The 25,597-nt window shown below is 36.2% G+C and overlaps 3 protein-coding genes across 3 annotated transcripts; 1 reads left to right on the plus strand and 2 right to left on the minus strand.

Moving 5' to 3' along the window:
• Positions 1 to 16,636: 16,636 nt before the first annotated feature.
• Positions 16,637 to 17,640, minus strand: LOC128132071 (probable serine/threonine-protein kinase WNK11). The gene is made up of 2 exons (XM_052768113.1): positions 17,289 to 17,640; positions 16,637 to 17,202 (listed from the first exon to the last, which is right to left on the minus strand). The coding sequence occupies exons 1-2, from the start codon at positions 17,577 to 17,579 to the stop codon at positions 17,167 to 17,169; spliced, it is 327 nt and encodes a 108-aa protein (XP_052624073.1). The 5' UTR covers positions 17,580 to 17,640; the 3' UTR covers positions 16,637 to 17,166.
• A 1,345-nt stretch (positions 17,641 to 18,985) lies between these two features.
• On the minus strand, positions 18,986 to 20,369 carry LOC111913362 (thiosulfate sulfurtransferase 18). The gene is made up of 6 exons (XM_023909084.3): positions 20,212 to 20,369; positions 20,048 to 20,131; positions 19,860 to 19,939; positions 19,699 to 19,769; positions 19,523 to 19,576; positions 18,986 to 19,329 (listed from the first exon to the last, which is right to left on the minus strand). The coding sequence occupies exons 1-6, from the start codon at positions 20,226 to 20,228 to the stop codon at positions 19,150 to 19,152; spliced, it is 486 nt and encodes a 161-aa protein (XP_023764852.1). The 5' UTR covers positions 20,229 to 20,369; the 3' UTR covers positions 18,986 to 19,149.
• Positions 20,370 to 24,099: 3,730 nt separating this feature from the next.
• On the plus strand, positions 24,100 to 25,597 carry LOC111913361 (uncharacterized). Its single transcript, XM_042899249.2, has one exon. The coding sequence runs from the start codon at positions 24,168 to 24,170 to the stop codon at positions 25,047 to 25,049; it is 882 nt and encodes a 293-aa protein (XP_042755183.1). The 5' UTR covers positions 24,100 to 24,167; the 3' UTR covers positions 25,050 to 25,597.

The raw sequence follows: 25,597 nt of genomic DNA on the forward strand, positions 1-25,597 counted from the left end.
AGCGTGTTGATGAATCGTGTCTCATTTAACTCTTGTTATGGGGGATCCCATGGTTGGCCGTGTTGTTATTCTCATTGTATTCATATGTGTTTACTTATTATATATATTATTTATATAATCCATATATATAGCGTGTTTTGTGTAACACCCGTGTTTCTAGGCTAGGCATTAATGTTGATGTAATAGTCTAGGTTAGCCTTTGTAACTCATTTTGAAATAATAGAATGTATTATTTGAGTATTATGTGTTTTATGCTTAATTGTGTGGCTTAAATGAATTAAGAATAAAAATAAGCGTAATAATAAAATATTAGATAAGCCCAATATCTATGAAGGAAGTTGTAGTGGTTGTGAAAAGGGTTCCGGATATATAAGAATGCCAAAATCCGAGTTATAACGAAAAAGTTATAACCTGTCGAAGTTTCACGACAGAACCGGTACAACACTGCGTGACGTAAATAGTGAATTTACGATAGAGCAATATTTAGCCTTAGTGATCTAAACGAAAGTCGTAGAATACGTTAAACCGAGAGCGTGCATAAAAAGAACATCTAAATCTGATTTCGTATGAGGAAGTTATGATTTTTCAAAGTTTCGACTTAGCGGTATGCAGCCCAAAGTTTGAATATGAGATCAAGTGATTTCTAGCAGAAACAATCTAAACGAGAATCAAAGATATCGTCGATAGTAATGCAATGGTAAAAAGACAGACGAAAACGGACATCAAATGAAGAAGTTATGAATTTCTAACGGAGTTTTCCTCTCCCGGCCTACTAAAAATAATATAATAAAATTTAAAGTCAAAATTAGCCGATGGGGTCTAAACGAGAGTTGTAGAGCATAATCTTACATTTGCGTGGATATAAAGAACGTCGAAAACCGAGCTCGTATGCGAAAGATATGAACTTCTGAAGTTCGAGGCACGCTTACCAAAAGGGGAACGCCCCGCGTTTAAATAGAGAACGGTCCGCGTTCGAAGCCTAGAGCTTGTCTCGTCGCATTTCAAGTCCGAAGTTCGTAAGCCATGACGCACGGCGGACCGCACTGCGTTCTTTCGAGGAACGCATTGCGTTCGTTCAGGCAATGCACTGCGTTCGAGGGCCAGACCCCCTATAAATAGAAGTCGAGTCCAGCCGAATTGGTTGCTCAATTTCTTTCCTCTCACTCCTTATTCCTTCGTTTTACGTGCAAGTTATACCCCCCGAAGCCCCGGTATCATCCCGACACCCGAAGCAAGTCCCGAAGCCCCGAAGATCCCAAGAAACAGAGTTCCCGAGCCGAAACTCTGCCCGCGGGAAGCCTGGTTTTTGTGAAGATCTTCCGGTTTCACCGAAGACTACTGCTTTTAGATCCGTAGTGCTGTCCGATAATCATCTTATCAAGTGAGTGTATATTCCTTTTCTTCTAACACATAGATACGAAGTATTCTCTACAAAGTATGTGTTATGTATTTATATATTATTTGCTTATTTGAAATAATTGTTGAATGAATGATTTGTACAAGTTTTAAGCTGTATATAAATGTATATATTTTTATCTACTAATATGTTGGGTAGAACATGGGTAGGCAGTTGTTGTGTGATGGAATAAAATGATGAGAGGCCTCGATGTTGTTGTTGATCTAGTTATCTAGCGAAGTATGGATGACGACCACGGACTTTTTCTAGACAGTCCAGTGGAACGCTGACAGGTTCATAACCTGTAGGTGTTGTGAGCGATGTGTTGACCGGTGTACTCTATCCCCCTCATGGTTGCCTTTAGGACATCTATTGTCGAGGAAACCCCTTTGCAGTAATGTCCGTCCCGATGAAAACCCTAGATTAGGTCCCTTGTAATAGTTGCTGTCATAGGGACGTAAAGTGAGGATAACGGGAATGGGTAATCGGGTTATTGTTGGTTGGTGAAATTAAATATAATTATTTATTGTGGGTTGAAAACCCTATATGCTCACCAAGATCCCAAGCATGACCCACTCAATTTTATTTGTATTACAGGTTGTGGCGCGAGAGAATAAGTTGGACAACTTGTGAAGATATTTTGTCAGGATCCCAAGCATGACCCACTCAGTTTTATTTGTATTATAGGTTGTGGCGCGAGAGCATAAGTTGGACAACTTGTGAAGATATTTTGTTTATAGGCCAGTAGTTGTGTATAACTGTTGTAACGCTTATAATATGTCGATTATGCTTTTGGTCTGTATCGGAACATGACATCCCGAGTTTTATTATATATAAAAATACATTTCTTTAAAGAATGCTTTGATAAATTTTATTTATCATATTTTGTTTTGGAAACAAAATCCGCAACTCTTTTAAATCAAAGGATTACTCTGAAAATTATTTTAAAAGCATAAATTAAATTGGTCTTCTCTAGCCGTGATTTTGGGGATGTCACATTTTGTGTAGCCGAGTATTTGGGAAGAGTAACACTAGGTACTAAGCTTTATCCAAAGGGTGGCTCAAATAGCGACGAGAGTATCAACGTTTCCTGGCAACTAGCAACGTATCGACTAGGTATGATCTTATCTGCTAGTTTGAATCAGTATAACAACTAGGCATATTATTAGCTAAAGAGTTTGGGCAGAGTATCTATCAGGCATAATATCATCCTAATTTTATGAGCATAATTATCTAACTACAGTTAGTAATAACTATGTATAGATCCATTTTAACATGTAAATCTCCCCCCCCCCCCCCAAAAAAAAAGGTTTGGAAATAGGGATGTGAACTCACATATGAGTTATGAAAACATTGTTGTAGGATAGAAACCACAAGTTAGTACTTCGAGAGGTGTTCGGGGCAGTGACACGATAATCGATATCGAGAAAAAACGAGTGGGGTGAGGAACTGATCTGCCGAGGCTTGCTATATATAGAAATTTTTGGAGTGTGTGTCACGCACTTGCGTGTGAACCATAGGATGTTTCCACATGTCGTCCTCTCTGTGTGCCACGTCACTCTGTATTCAGACATATCGACTGTCAGAATGCACGTGGCACACTTCACGAGCATGTCTGACGATAAAAATTCAACGTTGAAATTCTGTAATTTTCACATACTAACTCCGTTTTCAACGACTCTTATATATTTGTGTAGGTCTCGTTGTCCTCCACAACTTTCCTTTTGGTCATTTTTGCTAGTTTTGACTTTCATTTCTTGACTAGTTTTTATTACCATTCTGATTTTATAAGAATCATAACTCTCTCGTACGACTTCCATTTTAGGCAATTTTTTGTCTCATAATTCTTACTTTAAGTAGTACTACGACTGTCTAGTTGGTGACTTTTTCTGAAAGTCAACCATTCTCCTTGTAGTTTTCGTCGTTGTAACTTGTTAAGTATGGTAGATATTTATTTACTATAAAAGTCATATCTTACCCATACTGATTCGGATTCTTGTGAAATTTATATTTCTGTAATGGTGGCAGCTTAAGGAGTCTAAATATGTTAACATGCTCTCAAAGTGATGCAACTTTTTATACACTTATTTTTTAGCCTAAATGTTGACGTAATTAAGGACAAAAAATTAGAATATATTAAAATATAACGTATGGTTACAATGTTATCCTTATTCATTTTCATGTTCTATCGTTAAATACTAACTGCGGTTGGTGACATATCCTCTGGGTTGTCACAAACATACTACAGTACAAAGAATAGTGAGAAAACTCACCTTTGAGAACAGTGCTTTAACTCCTTGCACTAATTAATCCCTCGAACCGACTAACATCCAAAACAGATAAATCCTCAATTAACACCCAATTTCCTCCAAGTTTGATCCAAAGTCAAATTTGTCAAAAGTTTAAATTCAAAGGTCTACAATGTCAAAGGGCAAGTTAGTCAAAGTCAATGTCCTGGGCACCATCATGTCGTGACACGTCGTATGTTACGTCGTGAATTCTGGTCAGAAAGCTAAAATCTTCATTAAGTGCTTAATCTCTTCAGACCAAAGCCCATAACCTCAGATATAGTTCCTAAATGGCTTCATAATGGATAAACTTTAAATTTATCCATTAGGATGGTCCAAACAACCAAGATTTTGTTAGGTTTTCTATGCATCAAATACACTTAAACTAGGTAGCGAAAAAATCAAACTATGATATACCTAAGTGTACATGCACCCTAAGGATCTATGACTTCATACTAATTATAGCTACCCTATGAAACATAAAAACATAAGGAAGAATAACATTCTTGTTATGTAGCCCTTGATCTTCGTGCCTGATATCTTGATCTTGTCCTCCTCGAAGTTGCTTGGATGAGAGGACCCTAACCACAATCCATCTAATGGTATCACACCCAATGACACCAAAGAGTGGAATAAAAATAACTAGGAGAAGGGTCAATTTCACAAACCCTAATAGGATTAGAAATCGTCCCCATGGAAGGAGGAAGAAGGATTGGTGAGACTTCAAGCTAAGGTGCAAGGAGGAATCAAATCCCTAAGGCCCTATTTATAACCTTGTATGCCTTTCTATGTTTTGTACTCATTCTCATGTAGAATGGAATACCTAGAACAAAATTCACTCCTTATCCCATATGGGATGGAGTGATTTTCATCTAACCCTAATGTAACAGCCCAAAAATAGTGGTGAAAATTTTCATTTAAAAACTATTAATTTCATTCGATGATTGTACCAAAAACCATCAGTCATTACAAAATTCAAAACATCAAAATACAATTATTTTAAATGCGAAAAATCTAAGGGGAGGATATTGTGTCATCACACCAGGTCCTTCCCTTTTGAATTTGAAGTACCTGAAACAATAAACATAAACTATAAGCACAAAGCTTAGTGAGTTCCCCAAAGTACCACATACCACACAAAAGAAAATAAATGGTATGGACCAAATCATGGTCTTATAATCATTTCCTGCCACGAGCCAAACCATGGTCTTTCCATGAAGTGCTAAAGGCCAAATCCCAGTCTTACATACAAGTGCCAGGGGCCAGATCCGCCAGATCCTGGTCTTTCATATAATTGCTAGGGACTAGATCCTGGTCTTTCATACAAATGCCAAGAGCCAGATACTAGTCTTTCATACAAGTATCACAAAGGAAACTAGCATTCTCCACAACAAGTAATGGGCCGACATTAGTTTCCAACTTTATCCATAACTTTCCTATTCCATGAGGTCCAAACAACCAACATCTAGTCTTTAAGTGTCAAAAGATCATAACTTTACTAGTCCATGAGGTCCAAGAAGCATTCCAAACTGATCAAAAGATGTTAGAGTTCACTCAACTCCAAGATCACCCATAAAATGTGTCAAAAGTGCCAAAAACCACAAATGAAGAGATCTAAAGAGCTAAAGAGCAAGATATGAACTTTATACTCACAATAGTCCAGAAATGGAGTGACTTTGATGGATCCAAACTTGAAACAACATTCCTTGCAACCAAAGAACCTTCTTAATATTCAAGCTTTATCAAAATATCACCAAAAACCTTCAAAAGATGAGAGAGGAGATAAGAGGAGCTGAAATCTTGAAAATGGATGCTAGGGTTGCTCCCAAAGAGTTCTAGATGTGATGGAGGCTACGAAAACACCCTAAAACTGTTGGAATAGTGTCTAAGGGTGCAACTATATTAGGCAAGTATTTGACTCGGTTGTGCATGGTCCTTTTGGGTTGCCTTCACCATAGTAACTTGATAGGATGATTTATTACGAGAGAGTAAATGTTATTAATATATTATGAGAATAATATAATGAATAATATATTGTTATTTGATTAATATAAGTCATAGAATTAATTAGAATTAATTTGGTGACTTAAAGAGATTAATTAAATAAAGGGGTATAAACTGTCAATTGTTTGATAGTTAAGCTTTAGACTGTAAATCCTTATGGATATGCTAGGGACGGATTCTAGAAGCTAGGATAGCTTCAAAAATCGTCTAAGGCTTATCTATGGAAAAGATTTGGATAGCCTTAAGAGAAGATTATCCAATTAGGGTTTAGGTTGTAACCCTTAAGGAGTCTGCAAATATAAATAGACCCCATAGCTAAGGGAAATCGGCACCTCTCCAAAAGCAAGAGAACCCTGGCCGATTTCCTCCCCTCTCCTCTCTCCTAAATCATCTTCCTTGCTATTGGTGTTTGTAAGCCATTAGAGGAGTGACATTTGTGACTCTAGAAGCTCCAAGACCTCAAGATCAACAAGGAACTCAAAGGTATGGTTCTAGATCTATTTCAATGTTGTTATTTAACCTAATTAGCCATTAGAAGTCTTGGATTCATAGCATGTTTAATTAGAAAGCCTAGATCCAAGCATTAGGGTTTTGCATGCGCACATAGGAAAGTTCTTATGGCTAAAACCCATCAGTGGTATCAGAGACTAGCTTGGTTTTCTTTAAATTGTTGCTTGATTAACTGAAACAAACCTGCAAAATTCGATTTTTTGGTTTCTGAGTCATGGACTCGGCGAGTTCCAAAGTGGACTCGGCGAGTAGGCCTGACTCGGCGAGTCCCTTTGTGCACTCGGCGAGTCCAAGCGTCAGCAATGGCCAGATTCGGGATTTTCATAATTATCTTATGGAAACTTACCTTAATCATAATAGATCAATCTAAATCTGATTTTTTGATATATATGACTATTATCTTGATCTAGTTAAAGGTATTTATCAACTAATAAAATATTTAATTTCCTTATATGATAATTAATTAATTATTTTAATTATTTTGGTAATTATCTTTCAAAGAAATCTTGAATAAAATCAAATATAGATAATTAGGATATTAATTGTTAATTGGAATTATTTGTTATTTGATCCTCCATGTTTTAAAATGTTTAAAACTTACCCACAAGGTTTGAAATTTATAATTTGTGATTAATAGTTTTAATTTAGACAACTTAAATTTCAAACCCTAGATTTTAAAAGTTTTAAAATACAACCCTATATGATATTACTAGAATAATATATATATGTATAACTAAATGCTAGTCTTACCGTTAGTAGGCCTCATTCACGAAGCCGATCTATAAGGTGGGTATAAGGTTGCGGCCTATAAAATGGCGCTTAATGGGTGTACACTCACACCCACCGCTTGCTTGATTGGTGGATGGTTGTTAGCCGAACGGGTAGGATAGGGCAACCTCATCCTCTCATTAAAAGTATAATAAGTGATATAAAGTAACTACACATTTTTTTAAAAATTTCCCAATCTTAGTTACTTTAGGAAAAGTGAATTGATGCAATCCCATGAAATTACACTTTGTACCCTTGCTAAGAAGTTAGTGGAGCGTGTGTGGTTTACCGGCAAACTAATTGGTTCTAAGCAAAGGTGGAAAAGGGTGATTCATTGTTTGTCATAGTTCGATGGAGCGTGTGTGGTTTACCGGCACATCGAATAAGTGATCGTTACAATGAAGGCACCATGTGAATTTGCATGGTAATTCACACCCGCTTTGTGATCCTCGGCATCCCAGTCACAAACAAGAGGGGCATATCGAGATTTAAACATGCCATTGAATAGTTTCAATGAATCTCATCCGAACCTAGGAATTCTCAAAACACTTAGGACTAATAGTTTAAGTTTTGTGATGGAGAATTAGTGAATCGTCATTCACTTACCTTCAATTTATTTGCATGTTAGATTACGGCATCCCTTTTCTAGTATGTAAATGTTATTGTTGGATCCTAGCCCTAATTTTTCTTATTGGGTGATAATTAGGGATTCTTATTCTAATTTATCTTTGTCCTTTTCTTTTGTAGATGTCGAACGCTAACAACGTTGCTGCTAGTTCTTTCACATTGATGAGCCTTTGCCAAAAGGTCACCTTCGATGGAACAGACTTTAGCGAATGGATAAGATACATTCGCACCATTGCTCGCTATGAGGATAAGGAGTATGTCCTCGATGAGAAGCTCGAGAAAATCAACCCTGAAATCGCTACTCCGGCCGAAATCACCGCTTTTGAGACTCATGAGCGAGATGCAACGAAGGTACATTGCATCATGATTGCCACCATGAACTCTGAATTCCAAAAGTCCTACGAGGACATGTACCCATACGAGATGCACCAAGACTTATTGGAGAGATACCACCAAAATGCGAGACAAGAGCATTATGAGATTTTCACCAACATGATTTCCGCTAAGATGGGTCATGGAGAATCTCTTACCGTGCACCTGCAAAAGATGCAAAGGTATGTCGACCGCCTTCGCAAGTTAAACGTTGACTTCGGTGAAGACTTGGCGATCGACATGGTGCTTCACTCTTTGCCTCCGATGTACAACCAATTTAGGATGACCTACCACATGAACAAAGAAGAGGTCACCCTAAGCAAACTCCAAGGTCTCTTGAGGGTCGCTGAGAGCAACTTCAAGGACAAGTCTGTTGCACCTACTCCCAATCCGACTACTGCTCTTGTCTTGGCTATTGGTCAAGGGAAGGGAAAGAAGAGGAAAGCTTCATCGAAGAACTATCGCAAGGTCAAAGCCCGAGATGGTTCCTCTTCTAGTGGGACCAAAGTTGATCCCGCTAAGCCCTGTCCTAACCCGAAGGAGGCAGAGTGCCACCACTGCCACAAGATAGGACATTGGAAGAGAAGCTGCCCAGAGTACCTGCAAGCAATCAAAGAAGGAAAGATCAAGCCATCTTTCGCAGGTATATATACAATTAAATCTAACGATTCTAATCATGCTATTTCTTGGGTTCTTGATACCGGTTGTGGTTACCACATTTGTTCTAATGTGCAGGGACTAAGAAGAAGTAGGGATGTGGAGCAAGGAAGGATCAATCTAATCATGGGGAACAGAAGATCGTCGCCTGTGACCAAGATTGGAGTGTATTCTTTAGTGCTTAGGAATAGTTTGGTTTTAGATTTGAACAATTGTTGCTATTCGCCAGAAATGGCTAGAAACATCATTTCATTTCATGGTTTATATAGACAAGGATTTAGATTTGCTTTTAATAATGAGAATGGTTCTATTTTGGCTTATCTAAATGGTGTCTTTTACTTTGAAGCTATACCATGTAATGGAATATATGAAACCGTTATGATTGTTGATAACTTAGGAAATGATGTTTTGAATATTGATTCTTCCACTAGTATGGATAAAGCATCCTTGTGGCATTGTCGTCTTGGACATGTCAACAAGAAACGCATAGCCCAACTCCAAAAGGATGGAGTGTTGGAGTCATTCGACCTTAGGGAAGATGACACATGCGAGTCTTGTTTGCTTGGAAAGATGACTAAGTCACCCTTCACGAGTACATGTGAAAGGGGTGAGGGTCTATTGGACCTAATACATACCGATGTATGTGGACCGTTTAGATCAACCACGAAGGATGGGAACCGCTTCTACGTGACTTTTACCGATGACTATAGTAGATATGGGAATATCTACTTAATCAAGCAAAAGTCAGAAACCTTTGAAAAGTTCAAAGAGTTCAAGAATGAAGTGGAGAATCAATTGGGCAGGAAAATCAAGATGCTTCGATCCGATCGAGTAGGAGAGTACCTAAGTCTTGAATTCCACGATTATCTCAAAGAGTGTGGAATAGTTTCACAATTGACGCCTCCTAGGACACCACAGTTGAATGGTGTGGCAGAAAGGCGTAATCGAACCTTATTGGATATGGTTCGCTCTATGATGAGTCGTGCTTCACTACCTATCTCTTTTTGGGGGTATGCCTTAGAGACTGTCGCCCATATCCTTAACCAAGTCCCTACTAAGAAGGTTGCCAAAACACCTCACGAGATGTGGACAAGGAAAGCTCCCTCGTTGGCACATATCAAGGTTTGGGGTTGCGAGGCTTTCGTAAGACGAGATACTCACGACAAGCTCGAACCTCGAAGTGAGCGATGTATTTTCATCGGCTACCCGCAGACATCCTTTGGATATCTCTTCTATAGACCGAAGGACAATGTTGTCTTTGTTGCGAGGAGAGGCGTTTTCCGAGAGCCAGAACTCATAAGCCAAGGAGACAGTGGGAGTCAAATCGAACTTGAAGAGATTCAAGAGTCGATAGATGAAGGAACCTCTACCGCTGGCACTCAACCCGAGGAGGAAACTCCGGTTGAACCAATTGACGAATCCTTACCTCTTAGACGTTCCGATAGAGTTAGAGTTCATCCCCAGTTTTATGGCTTTCATATTACTACCGAGGGGGACACGTATATTAGTGATGGTACACTAATAAATCTTGATGAACCTAATAGCTATAAGGAAGCCATGGTAGGCCCGAAGTCTGCAAAATGGAAAGAGGCAATGGATAGCGAGATCCAATCCATGTATGATAACCAAGTTTGGAATTTGGTTGACTATGTGCCCGGACGTAAGACCGTTGGAAACGTACACACATATAAAGCGCGATTAGTTGCGAAGGGCTTTACTCAAACTCCCGGAGTTGACTATGATGAGACCTTCTCACCAGTTGCGAAGAATAAATCTATTAGAGTGATGCTAGTTATTGCCGCATTTCATGATTATGAGATTTGGCAAATGGATGTCAAGACCACTTTCCTTAATGGAAAGTTGGCTGAGGATGTTCACATGGCTCAGCCAAAGGGGTTTGTGGATCCGAAGCATCCAAATAGAGTGTGTAAGCTTGAGAAGTCCATTTATGGACTTAAGCAAGCGTCTCGCAGATGGAATCTTTGCTTCGATGAGAAAGTCAAAGAGTTTGGATTTGTACGAAGCGAAGACGAGTCTTGTGTATATGTCAAAGCCAGTGGGAGTATAGTAAGCTTCCTTGTTCTATATGTCGATGACATATTACTTATAGGAAACGACATCCCGACTCTGCAGGAGGTTAAGTCCTGGCTCGGGAAGTGCTTCGCTATGAAGGACCTCGGAGAGGCTTCTTACATTTTGGGAATAAGGATAGTAAGAGAAAGAAGTAAGAGACTAATTGGACTTAGTCAGAATACTTACTTAGAGAAGGTACTAAAACGTTTTAGTATGGAAAACTCAAAGAAGGGAGAATTACCGATACAAAGCAACACCAAGTTGAGTAAGACTCAAAGTCCGAGTACCGAAGCTGAGATAGCATAAATGAGCCGAGTACCATACGCTTCCGCAGTTGGCTCAATCATGTACGCTATGACTTGTACTCGCCCTGATGTAGCCTTCACTTTGAGCATGGTTAGCAGATATCAAGGGAATCCTGGCAAAGCACATTGGATTGCGGTGAAGAACATCCTTAAGTACCTTTGGAGGACGAAGGAATGGTTCTTAGTCCTCGGAGGGAGTGATGACTTGAAGGTGCGAGGATATAGTGACGCCAGTTTTCAGACGGACAGGGACAATTACCGTTCGCAGTCGGGCTGGGTCTTTACCCTAAATGTAGGAGCAGTGACATGGAAGAGTTCCAAGCAGGAAACCGTAGCTGATTCAACGTGCGAATCAGAGTACATTGCAGCGAGCGAAGCGTCGAAGGAGGCAATATGGCTAAAGAACTTCATCGGTGATCTAGGAGTTGTACCTGCCATAAAAGAGCCAATGGAGATTTTCTGTGATAACGAAGGCGCGGTTGCCTTGACCAAGGAACCGAGGGATCATGGTAGATCAAGACATATCGACAGAAAATATCACTTCATCAGACATCGTGTAGAAGAAGGACAACTCGTAGTGAAGAGGATATCATCAGAAGATAACCCAGCAGATCCGCTTACGAAGGGACTGAGTAGGGTAAAGCACTTGCAGCATGCTAGGAGTATTGGGCTGAAGGATGATATTAGCATAGATTAGATAGTATTAGAAACGTGTAATAGATAAATGTACTTGACATTTGATGATTAAATAAAGGAGTTTTATTTATGAGTAATGTTACTATCTTATGTTAATTGTTTAGCTATTGTTTCATTTTGCATGTTTTGACTTCCAGAATAATTAAGATTATTAAGAGTAATAGAAATTGTCCAAATGGTCCACAATCGTTCATATGTTGGGAGTAGATATGAATGAAGATTGTCATGAATTGGTGTGTAGAATGTCTAAATGGTATTAGACATAGCAAAGGGTTGTTGCAACGTTCATGAGTGCTTATGAACTAGTTTTGAGCATTGGAACAAACCCGCGCTTGCTAGAATCACCTTATGGAATATGATATAAAGGGTGATCGCAAGACGATAATATCATATGGTCTTAAAACCTAGATATATGATTTGTTTTTTGTTAATTGATTGTACATTGATAATACGAAAACGCATCAGTAACTTGGTGTTATAAAACGTATTGTTGTGTATAGTTGGTTAATGAATAAGTAAATGCATATAAGTCAAAGTTTATCTGTAACTTTTATCTAAGAAGGTAAAAGCGATATCCCGGCCGCTCGATGATTTGATTTGACTTATGTGCCGGGCCCGGTCAGAACTGAATTGATGTGTTCGATTAAGTTTTATGTCAAATAAATCAGAGATCGAGAAACCTAAATGCTTGACTCACCATTCCATAGGATTGTCAGCATGATATCTAACAGAGGACTGTACGATCCCTTATCTAAAGGACAAGATTGATTAGATCAGAGTTTGACAGCGTCTTTGAGAGCTACGATTGCAAACCGAATCATACTTGTGTATATAGTTACTAGACTTATCCAAGTGGGAGACTGTTGGAATAGTGTCTAAGGCTGCAACTATATTAGGCAAGTATTTGACTCGGTTGTGCATGGTCCTTTTGGGTTGCCTTCACCATAGTAACTTGATAGGATGATTTATTACGAGAGAGTAAATATTATTAATATATTATGAGAATAATATAATGAATAATATATTGTTATTTGATTAATATAAGTCATAGAATTAATTAGAATTAATTAGAATTAATTTGGTGACTTAAAGAGATTAATTAAATAAAGGGGTATAAACTGTCAATTGTTTGATAGTTAAGCTTTAGACTGTAAATCCTTATGGATATGCTAGGGACGGATTCTAGAAGCTAGGATAGCTTCAAAAATCGTCTAAGGCTTATCTATGGAAAAGATTTGGATAGCCTTAAGAGAAGATTATCCAATTAGGGTTTAGGTTGTAACCCTTAAGGAGTCTGCAAATATAAATAGACCCCATAGCTAAGGGAAATCGGCACCTCTCCAAAAGCAAGAGAACCCTGGCCGATTTCCTCCCCTCTCCTCTCTCCTAAATCATCTTCCTTGCTATTGGTGTTTGTAAGCCATTAGAGGAGTGACATTTGTGACTCTAGAAGCTCCAAGACCTCAAGATCAACAAGGAACTCAAAGGTATGGTTCTAGATCTATTTCAATGTTGTTATTTAACCTAATTAGCCATTAAAAGTCTTGGATTCATAGCATGTTTAATTAGAAAGCCTAGATCCAAGCATTAGGGTTTTGCATGCGCACATAGGAAAGTTCTTATGGCTAAAACCCATCAAAAACATCAATCATTACCTTTAAATACGTTGAAAACCCTCAAATCCATGGGCTTGGGCTACACAATGCTCACCACGTGACAACCTGTTTTTCACCTTGTGATGGCTCTCACGTAGTGACAACATGCTTGTCACCTCGTGACGACGGGTTTTCACCCAATTCCACTCCAGCTTCAAAGAGTCATAACTTTTTTGTTTCAACTCTGTTTTTGGCGATATTTATATGCAATAAAAGGTATTGATGAGCCCCACAAGTCTATATAATTACTTTTGACTTAATACATACCGAGCTTAAACCATAATTCATGAAAGAAACCCGAATATTACTTTTCCTATTTTACCTTTTTGCTTCAAAGCACAAATCAAGGGCTTAAATCACTCAATCCAACATTATCGACATCCAAAAGGGTCTAGACTCTATTCCTTTGAAGCTCAAGACCTTTACTCGATCCTTTTACGTCCCGCTATCCCTGTATTAGAAACATCCTAAAAATAAGTGTTACAGGTCTCCATTATTCAACACTTTATGTCCAAGTTTAAAATTTTATTCATGGATGATCATTGTGGTTGGCAAAAACTGCATGTGTAGTCCATGAGGTTATCCCAGTTAAGCCTACGTTGTTAAATGCCTTTAAAATGACCATTTTATCATAATGTTTTTCCTTTTTTTAGTTTTCATTATATAGTCACTTATTATTTGTTTCACTAAATAGGTACTCTCTATGTCTTCTATGTCTTTGCTTTTAAGTTATTTTATGTATATATATCTCAAATATATAAATTACACTAGTAATATTACATACAAACCTTTTGTATTAGTTTATTCAGTCGAAAATATAGGATTAATAAACTTGCTGCAACACGCGGACCATCACCTCTCGCAAGGTGAAATGTGAATACCATAACTAGGGGCCAAAATCTAAACTTAAACACAAATAACTAACAATTAAGAGATTAACTAAAGCTTAAGAAAATAAACAATCAATAGAACTTCCAATTACGAAATTAGACAATAAATCCTACTCAACGAACAAATAAATTATAATAATTACCATATTATACCCAACAATTATAATAATTTTGTTAATGGTCATAAAAAAAACTTAAGAAAAATAAACCATTGAAAAGTGAACAATAAACCACATAATTGACACCATTTCACCAAACAAACCTAATAACCGAATGAAACTTTGAAGTTGAAATTTAAAGTAAAAAACAGACAAACTGAACCAAACACCAAATATTGAAAAGCAATAAAAATCAGTAAGTAAAAAGCTAGTTTGTTGGCACACTTGAAAAGTAAAAACATAAACACTTACACAAACGTATGATGTTTATATCTTGGCTCGCTTATGGGGTTCCGAAGTCAGCACTTTGAGGACTATGGAGATGAGAGAGAGGCAATGATCGTGATGTTGTCAATTGAATGATCGTCTGTGAGGCGGTGACCGAGAAGTGAGAAAGAAAGTAAAAACTGAAATTCTTGTTTTCGAAAGAAGCGGAAGGATCGAGAGACGGACACAAATTTAAGTAATAAGCAATGGATGATTTGAGATAATGAAGGTTGCTACTAGATTTCGAGATCCACACTTACTCTTTCGATTATGGTGATTGCATGATTCCCAATTTAGACTAAATTGATTGCATTTTTCTATGTTTTCTAATTACTACTTATTCTCAAAAAGACGAAAACCAAAAAAAATTGATCATGGTATGGGTCAACTCTAGAAATGATAAAAAGTTAGGGATAGAAGTATTTTAAGATAAACAACTTGATGGAAATATGGTTTAGTGGCACTTGGAAATCTGAGAATCGTGATAATCACTTTCTAATCGAAGTATTTGAGTGGTACACCCAAATCCTCAATTGGATAAGACTTAGATTAAATCAGAGAGAAAGAAAAAGAATGAGAGGATATGATTTCGTGAGTACCAGAAATGAGACCAAAGCTGAATTTAGATCTTTGTCTGAAAACTGTCATATGACAGTTTAAAATTGTCACAAAACCACCAAAACGGTCATAAAACGGGTCAACTGAATAAAAGTCAAAATTTGGTCAATTATTTAAAAAACCAGATTTCTAATGCATTTTTATATAGCTCGATCCCAGTCAGGGGCTGCCGCCCCTTAGACCCTGCTCCCAAGGGCGCTGCCCCCGGACCCCCGTTCGTTCAGGGGCTTCGCCCCTAAATGACAATGTACTTTGATACTTGATCAAACTTAAACAAGTGTGTACTCCACACCTTCCTTACTTGTTTAATATTTATCAAGATCACTTTTGGTCAACAAAGTAATCCCATTACACTTAAATAACATTGATGATAAAAAATTACCAACACAACTCAAACTGATAAATCGCCCATGAAGGTATGTAATACATACGCTTCTATTCTCATAACCTCAAGTCAATCTTAAAAGTCCAACTCACAATTGATGGTTCTGGAGACGGTTAATAACATATTACGGCTAGTGTTTTCTAAACATAGAGCTCAAAAGGTTTATCATTGGTCGTTTAGATCATATAGTTGACTACTTTTTAGAGATCGAAGTTTGATATTAGGAAGATGCACTCCCAAGGCATTATCATGCTTGCTTTTCTGAATATATATATACATACATACATACATACATATATATATATATATATATATATATATATATATATATATATATATATATATATATATAGGGTTAGGTTATTTTGTTTTTACTAACTATTGTATGCCAGAATGCACAGATCTGGACCATCGGATGGAATATAATCAAATGTCATGATTTGAGGGTCTATGGTAGTAGAATAGGATAGCATGTACCATATAATCACACAAATTTCAGCATAAGGGCATTTTAGTCAATTAACCTATATTAAAAAAGGAAATTTTCGGATTTTTAGGGATGATTAAATCCTTTATTTTTTAAAAATCTGAATATTTTAAATTAATTCAAATTTAAAAATCCGATTTTATTCTGTCAGAATGATAGAATGTCAACCATAAACTAGTAAATGTATTTTTCGATTTTATTCTGTCAGAATGGCAGAATGTCAAACATAAACTAGTAAATACATTCTGAAAGAATACACAAAATCGATTCTTGAACTAATAATATATCAAAAAGTTACATTGTATGATTGTGATTCATTGAATAATAACAAACATTCTGAAAGAATAAACAAGTATAATTTTTAAAAAATAACAACATTCTTAAAAAATAAGTGTGATCATTCTTTAATTCATTCTTCAACCCTTTCCCATCAGGTCTTCAAGCCATTCTTGAAGCCTTTTCTACCAGAAATTCATTGCCAAGTAATTTGTAGTGATACACTTGTAAAACCTGCACATTAAACATACAAATAATTAACTACAATTCTATCAGAATACAACAAATAATATTCTTACAAAATAAACTATTCTGCAAGAATATTCTTTAAGAATTTGTATTATCAAGAATATACCCAACAAACAAAATAAGGAACTAGCATCAACCTATTCTGACAGAATAAGGAACTAACATTCTTCGGCTTCCATGTGTTTCTTCTCGATATGTTCAATGTATTTAACTGCAAATTCTGACAGAATAAGGAACTAGCATCAACCTATTGTTATGAAAATGGCATCCAACCCAATCTAAATTGAGTTATATAGTTCTGAAAAGAATAAGGAACAAAGTGAAGTAAAAACATTAATGATTTTTAACTATTTTTTTATTGAGGCATTTTATCGAACACATGGAGGCCATGACAGAATGTTGTTTCAAGAAATTACATGTGATCAGATTAAGCATATCATGCAGGCTAGCACCAAGTTCCTTTGGCATGGCTTCTAACAAGGGTATCAATGGACGAAACTGTGACCCATTGAAACATGTAGCTGCAAAAGAGACAGACATTGTTAACCGCATATGTTAATGGTGGAAAAAAGAAAATTTTGATCAGTTGAAACACACACACACACACCTGAGATAAAGTTCTCATTTCATATTTCACTCTCAAAATCTGTCTTGACCAATTCTTCAATGCCTTCAATGAAACCCGTCTGCGTTTCTTCCTGTAATCCCTTAAATTACCTGAAGCACATGCCTCTGTGATGAAGTTCAAGGTGTTGCTTTTAGTATCCCTCCAGAAACTGTAAAGAACAATGATGTTTTCATTCTCTAATGTCTGTAACAGTTTGATTTCTGAAAAGAGCCTCTTGAGAACAGATGGATCTCCACCGAAGCTTCTTAGTTTTACTTGGTTCCATGCCATATCCCTTCCTTCTTCTTGATCAAATCCCCTGTACACCTTCTTCACTGCACCAACGCCTAACAGATCACTGTATCTCCCAAATTCAATCGAAAGTTAATGAGTACAAAATTCAATCGAAACATCGAAATTGTAAGACCTAATTAAGATAACGAAGAGTGTAAATTAGGAAAAGTGAACCTGAAACGTGAACCTGACCGCCAACCTCCTCCGCCTGCAACTGTCGGCGCTTCTCGGGTTTTGCGAGTGAAATCACGGCTGCGATTGCTGCGATCGAGCCGCCTTCGATGACTGCCAGTGTTGTTCCGTCAAATGTGTCGGCTCCTAGTGCGGATACAGTTAGGGTTCTTCGATTGTTTAGTTTGTAGGATTTAAGATTAGGATTGGAGAATTGTGTGGTGGTGAAAGAGACATTGTGGGAGTCCGATGAGAGCGTAGGATCCTAGCTTCTTGTGGTGTAGGGTTTTAATAGGTAAATAAAAATTGATCCCTTAAATAAAGGGATATCAGTTGTTAATTATGGATATTCATTAATACATATATGTAATATTACTAATTTACCCTTATTTAATTAATTAATTAATTAATTATTTGCTAATTTCTGATTGGTGCATTTAGGCACACAATATTTGCTAAAAACATTTGAACCTATCTCTCTCTCTCTCTCTCTCTCTCTCTCTCTCTATATATATATATATATATATATATATATATATATATATATATATATATATATATATATATATATGAAATTAACCATACAAATTATAACATCTATCTTTCACTTTCCTATTTCGTTTTTCAAAATTGGCCAAATACAACTTAATTAAAAACGTATATGACCAAATTTTATCAAACAAAACCCTATAGGATCAATGTCAAATAATTTGTTTTTTGTAACATAAACGATATTCATATTAATTATGTCGTTTTCGTCTTATATTGTTTAAATGAAAAATATAAATTGTTTAATTTAAGAATAATTTTGACAAATAAAATGTTGATAGTCTTAACCCACACTGTCAACTATGTCGATTAGTAATGTATATGTTTATTCCTAGCATGTGTAAATGACAAAATTAATGCACTTCACACAAAACTAGCCATTTTACATTTCGTTTTAAACGTATGTGTTCCTGATGTGTGTTTTTATATTAATAATCAAAGTTTATATCGCATTTGATTATTCTGATTCTGATAATTAATAAATAGCATGCTAGTCTAGGATATGAAATGAAGGGCTTAGAGGCCCACTTTTGGTAACCAGCCACGGGCTTTCCGGCCCTGCCAAACATGCTCTTGCATAAACGTCCCCCTCAAAACGGTTTTTTGTTTTTCTTTACCAAAAAAGTGAAAAATCCTACAAATAACACATTTTTTTAACAATATTTCTACTCTAATTCAATAAATGTTTTTAAAAAAATTACATTTATTTTAACAATTTCTTTGTTCCAATAAGATATATATATATTTATAAAAAACAACTGGTAACTTGACCGGACCCTGAACCGTATAACAGGTTAAGCATAATTGGACCTCGAATCAGTTTCCTCAAAAGTACACAAAATCATCATTAACCGGTTGGACCTGAAAGAACCGGATCGGGCTTATTTTGAACCAGTTCCGATCCGGTTTTCGAGCTGGAAATGACCTGATCGGGCTTCGTTTGGACCATAGGGCCTACAGCCACAGGGAGCCCATTCTCTACCCATGCAAGGTATCCACCTCCCATGTTGTATAAATGCTTGAATCCCTATAAAAATATATTTTTTGTTAGCATTAAATCTTATGTAAGTAATAACTAGATTTCCATACTTGATTACAAGTCAAAAACTGTCGATAATCCTTACTAAAAGGATTTTGAAATGCTATGGTATATTGACTTAAAAGTTTAAAAAGAAAATGAAACTTAATCTTGAAACAAAAAATATATAGAAGAAACTTACTGTATTAAGAAGATCAATTGTTGCATATACAGATCGAACTCCTGATTGGCAGCCCTTCATATACAAAATTCCAATAGTTTGAATGAAGAAAGATTATAGATTAATGAACATCTTGTCTATATTTTTTACATAGAGATTAGAGAGTATTCTTTATTTCTTTTATGCATTTGATTTACCACAATAAGATGATCATCCTTGTTACACACTGGTAGCACTTGTTCCATGAACTTGGGATTTTTCACCCTACCTGAAACAACACAATCCTTTTTCTCCAAAATCAACACAATTTTTATTATAATTAACAATTTTTTTGTGAAAAAATGGGATCAAAAGTAACCTTCAGGGGTGTTAAACATGTAAGGAATGTTGAGAGCACCATCAAAATCAACATGCCCTTTCTTAAATTCTTCTTCAGTCCTATCAATCAAAAAATCCAGAAAATAACAAAATAAAAGCTAGTATATATATAATATAATATCATCAAAGGAATGATTCAATTAAAAAAGAAAAACGTATTATTAGAACCTGACGTCAAGGTAACGGTAGCCGCTGTTACGGAGAAAATCTTTAGCTTTTAGAACATCAATGGTGACGACTTCTGATTCTGAGCTACAAGATTGAATCAAAAGAGGGGATTAAAAGCAAGGAGTACTGATAATAATGAAATTCAAATCATGTACTTTATCTACCTGGATTTGGTGTCCATGATGGAGAGGAAGAGGGAGAGCGAAAGGTTTTGAGGATTTGTGGTGTGTTGCAGAGATAGAGCTTGAAATGTTGTTAGGTATAGAAAAGAAGGTGCATGATGATTGATGAAGAAGGTAGAGTGTGACTCTTATCTGGTGGGCCCAAAAACACACGTCACGACGAGAAAAGTAATCCAAAAAGATGGGGGCTAGCTTTGTAGGTCTTTTCGCCTATTAATTTCCATCGCACTTATAAACAGTCTATTTGTGCACTTCCGAATTTGGCCACCACATTTTTACACTTTCTCAACTTTCATCCCTCTCAATTTTCCACACGTCCTAAAATCCATGTTTGTGGCGATGTCGATTTGGGGTCACCGCATCTTCTTCCAATCCGCTTTAAGCACGAATCGATCCATCGGCCATCACCGTTACACAGTGTAAACCCTCACAGCCTCACCTTAAGATAGTAGAATATCCCCCAAAATCCCTCTTTCACACTCTCACCTGCACTCAACAATGGCGGATGAATTCTCATTCATAGACAGTGATGACGAAAGAGCAGTTGAAGATGTTCACTCACAAGCAATGGACCACTCACTAAATCGACTTTTGATAGACACAATTTGCATTTTCCAAATACCGACCTCCGTCTATCACCACTTTCGTTTGTCTAACTTTCCACCGGCGACTCTATTGTTCTTTAGGTTTCTCTTCTAACTTTCTTCTTTCGTTTGATATGTGAAATCTACCTGTGTGTAATTTTGTTGATTGTATCAGATCGATTTTCTATGTTTTACTCTACAGTAGTTGTTTTATTTCACTAAAGATTGAAAACAAGGAAGGTTTTATTCCTTCATACTTCGTCCTTTATTTTGGTTCTCGTCTAATTTTTTATGCATAGTAAGTGTTTGATTTTATACATCTGTGTAATTTCGTTGATTGTATAAGAATAAAAACAAGTGTTTATATGTATGGAGAGTAATCTCATTTCTCTTGGTATTTGTTTTGCTGATGAAATTTGCAGAACAAATCACACGATATGCTTTTGGTTATTCCATCAATTAGACCTTATTATTATTTTTTTTTTTTGTTTTCTTATATTTGTCACAATAGAAATTAGCCTTATTACTTTGGGTTTAGTTTTTGTATTACGAGTCTTATTCTCATGTCAAAAGAGAAAGCAAATTAGCCTTATTACTTTTGTAGTGTGAAACAAATTGTCTTTTTCGCAACATCTGCTTTGTATTATTCCATTACTTAGGCTACATTATTGTTTTTCTCAAACTTTTTTAATGTGAGTTCTTAATCCACAACATGTCCTCGATTTTACAGATTGAGTGATTGATTTATGAGAACAGAAAATAAAATGGAGCATGGAAGGCTCAATGGTTTTATTTTATCAAAACTCACTCCAATTATATATAAAGAATTTCAACACATTGCAAATATGGAATTTACAATTTGCTAAAGAACAACCCCAAAATAAATATGTTGCAGAGTTTTTAGATATCTCTTTCTGTTATATCCTCGTCATTTATTTTATATTTTTATAATTGATATAGTTTAATCGATATAAATATTTCAGTAAGTTTTTTTATATATCCACCGGAGCACATTATATATGAGGATTATGCACACAAAGTGTATGATGCAGAATTAATCAAACATGTTTTCAATTTCCTAATACTAGACAACATGAGGATTGAAATGGTATCAAAATCATCCAATAAGTCACATGGTAAAAGGTTTCACAAAATTATGATTTTGAAGTACGTTGCTAACTTGTTATGATAGACTTGTGACACATGACAAAATATGGAGAAGATTCATATTTTAACCAAGGCTCTTTGTCCAATTTATGACGATGAGAATGTCATTTTTGTAAACAGATATGCAAGAAATTACAGAACTATTGAATAGCCAAGCTGTAAGAATTGGTTAGTTACTTACTGAGGTTGTTCATGATCAAATGTCATATTATTAAGGGCTAACTATTCTCTGAATTGAGTATGACATTTGGGTCCAATGATTAGAAGAATGTTGATGTGTCAAAAAGTTTTTTCATTTGGTTTCTATCCAGTCTTGTAATATTTATACAGCTTCCCTAAAAATCACTAATATTCGGTTGAGTTTATTTAAAGAAAAAAGTATTAATATCAAAAGTATCACATTTTTGCTTTGATCTCTCATTTTGCTAAGATAATTGATACATATTTACTCATCGGTTGCACCGGATCTTAAAGGAAATTGAAGAGATTTTTTTGGATTTAAATGTGGTATTGCAAATTTCTTTTGTAATTTATTTTTTTGTCAGTTGAGTTAAAGAAGAAACAAAAGATCATCATCAAGTAAACATATGTTTTTCTAATAATGCATGCATCCATACTTGAAAACAATGTAGCACACGAGTGCATCATTGACCATCAATGAAAACTACGACCCAGATGTCAAACCTGACACAAAAACTTTTCTCAACAGATTTGTCCCAGAGATAGGTTATTTTATTTTCTTTACTTATGACACCTGGAATGGCGTTGTTCCTTATACTCATAGTGAGTATACTTTCAGAGAAGATCTTGGAAACTGCCAGAATGCTTTTGTGCACTGATGATCGATTTGTGGTGTCTTCAAATTAAAGGGTTTTGATCTATTATTTTGTTAGAGTAAATTACACAAGCTCTTTCCGTTTTGCAAATTTTCTTTTGTATTTTGATGGTTTATAACGATTTTGATGCTTGAATATCAATAAAGCCAACGACTCTGCTAGTATTTTTGTTAAATGACCATGTTGTCTTCGACCAAAACTGAAATCCATCTGTTGCAGGTGCTCAATCAGTGCTTGAAACATTGTTTGCATATCTTCGGTTTTCATTTTTTCGGTTTCTAGGGTTGATGTAAAAGATGATGTTCTATTGTGGAGATGAACTGTTATTAGTGTTGTTACTTATGCAGTCCTTTCAGTAGGGATAGGTGATTTGTCTTTAATGCCATTTATGGAAAGTTGTTTATTTCGCTTTTAACTGTACACTAAGTAGTAGTTATCATTAAATTTATCCACATTGATAACGGACTACAAAAAACCCAATTAAAAAGTACTATGGTCTCACTCACTAGTTTGTATAATTAACGTGATATATCTAAACAAATTTCTTATCAAAAATTCTTATAACATACCATTAAAAAATCTTTTGATTTAGATATTAAAAATTTAAACTTTTAGTACTAACAAGAGATTTAGCATTTCATTAACACACATACACACAAAAAGAAAACACGAATAACTAATTTTGTGCAGGAGAGGAGAGCATTTATGTTTTGAAAAGATCGATGAATTTTGTACTGGAAATTAGACATTTTGATTCACAGTTCGAACCAACACACAGAATGACAGAAACACACTCAATTTCTTCTCACCGGAGGAAGACGTCGGAGGCTGTGAAGGTGATAACAGGGACGCACACTTTTTTTTTCTCCAGTTCCGTTTATTGTGGAGGAAGCGATTGTATTATTAGGGCAATATTGAAATTGCTTGTAATGTTCTTGGTCCTTCAATTTGGAAGAGGGGCCAAAGCTCCAATTTTTTATGGACCGAGTCCAACATTTTTCAACCCAAATCAAACATATCAAATTCGTTATAGAAGCTAAATCAAACACCCTATAAGCCATCAATTATTTGTTTACATAGAAATTAAATTAAATTATTTATAAGCCATCAATTATTTGTTTACATAGAAATTAAATTAAATTATTTACTTTACTTTTCCTTTAGGACCACTTTTTGTCGGATAGTACAAACTCCCGCTCCTTCCTAAGCAAGTTTCAGCACTCAAAATCTAAAATTTCAAATTAAAGCATATGGTCTTCCGGTTGCGCGGAGGTTTCCACACTTATATATACACCGATGTCTAGAGGGAATCAAAGAGATACAAATTGGTGACATCCATTTACTTACAAATATGCCAACGAGTTCTCGTTTTCGCATTTCTTCTAAAAATATTTTTCTAACATATCCCCACTGCTCTCTTACAAAAGAGGAAGCTCTCTCAATTATTCAAAACCTAAATACCCCAGTAAACAAGAAATACATCAAGATTTGCAGAGAAGCTCATGAAAACAGGGAACCTCGTCTCCACGTGCTTATCCAATTCGAAGGGAAGTACACATGCACGAATAACAGATTCTTCGATCTTGTCTCTCCAACCAGGTCAACACATTTCCATCCAAACATACAGGGAGGTAAATCCAGCTCCTACGTGAAGTCGTATATCGAGAAGCACGGAGATACAATTGATTGGGGAGAATTCCAGATGGATGGAAGATCTGCAACTACAAGAGGGGGTCAACAATCGGCTAATGATGTTTACGCAGAAGCCCTAAATTCTGGGTCTAAAACAGCAGCCTTAGAGATAATTAGGGAAAAACGCCCAAAAGATTATTATTTACGTTTTCATAGATTAAATGCTAATTTGGATATGATATTCCAGGCTCCACCTGCAATATATGTTTCTCCTTTTGTATCCAGTACATTTAACAACGTACCGGAGATTCTTCAAGACTGGGTTGAAGAAAACGTTGTGAGTGCCTCTGGGAGGCCTCACCGACCTATGAGTATAGTTGTAGAAGGTGAGGCTAGAACTGGGAAAACAATATGGGCTAGATCATTAGGCCCACACAATTACTTATGCGGTCATTATGATATAAGCCCAAAAACGTACAACAATGATGCCTGGTACAACGTCATTGATAACGTTGATCCGCGTTATTTAAAACATTTTAAGGAATTCATGGGGGCCAAAAGTGATTGGCAGTATAATAGAAGATACGGAAAGCCCTTTTAAGTTAAAGGCGGGATGCCCACAATCTTCCTTTGCAATCCAGGACCCAACTCAAGTTATAAAGAGTTTCTTGACGAAGATAAGAACGCAGCTATTAAGTCCTGGGCTCTCATAAATGCAGTCTTCGCATTCCTCACCCAGCCATTATTCATCCCTTGTTCACTGCCAAGCCGAGCAAATCAAGAAGAAGCCACAGAGGAGGAAGAGGATTGCTTGCTTTGATTGCAATTGCACATTCTTCAAGTGCAGTAATGGCGGATTCACGCACGCATCTCAAGTTCAGAATTCCCACTATACATAGATATACTCAAACACAACCTGCGGAAACAACTGGGTATCCACAAGTGTTAGATGGACTTCTATTCAAGGTCTGGACAGCTTTGAAGAGCCCAACTGGGATATTTTTTAGGGCTTTCGAAACCCAGTTTTTAAAGTCTGTTTTTTTTAAGGTGTACCTAGTAATTGAGTCTGTGTTTTGTTGAGGTGTGGGTTTTAAGTGTTTTTGTCACATATTAGTAAAGCAAATGAATAAAATTATATTATATATTTTA

Source organism: Lactuca sativa, chromosome 2, assembly GCF_002870075.4.
Source record: "Lactuca sativa cultivar Salinas chromosome 2, Lsat_Salinas_v11, whole genome shotgun sequence".
Classification (NCBI taxonomy): domain Eukaryota; kingdom Viridiplantae; phylum Streptophyta; class Magnoliopsida; order Asterales; family Asteraceae; genus Lactuca; species Lactuca sativa.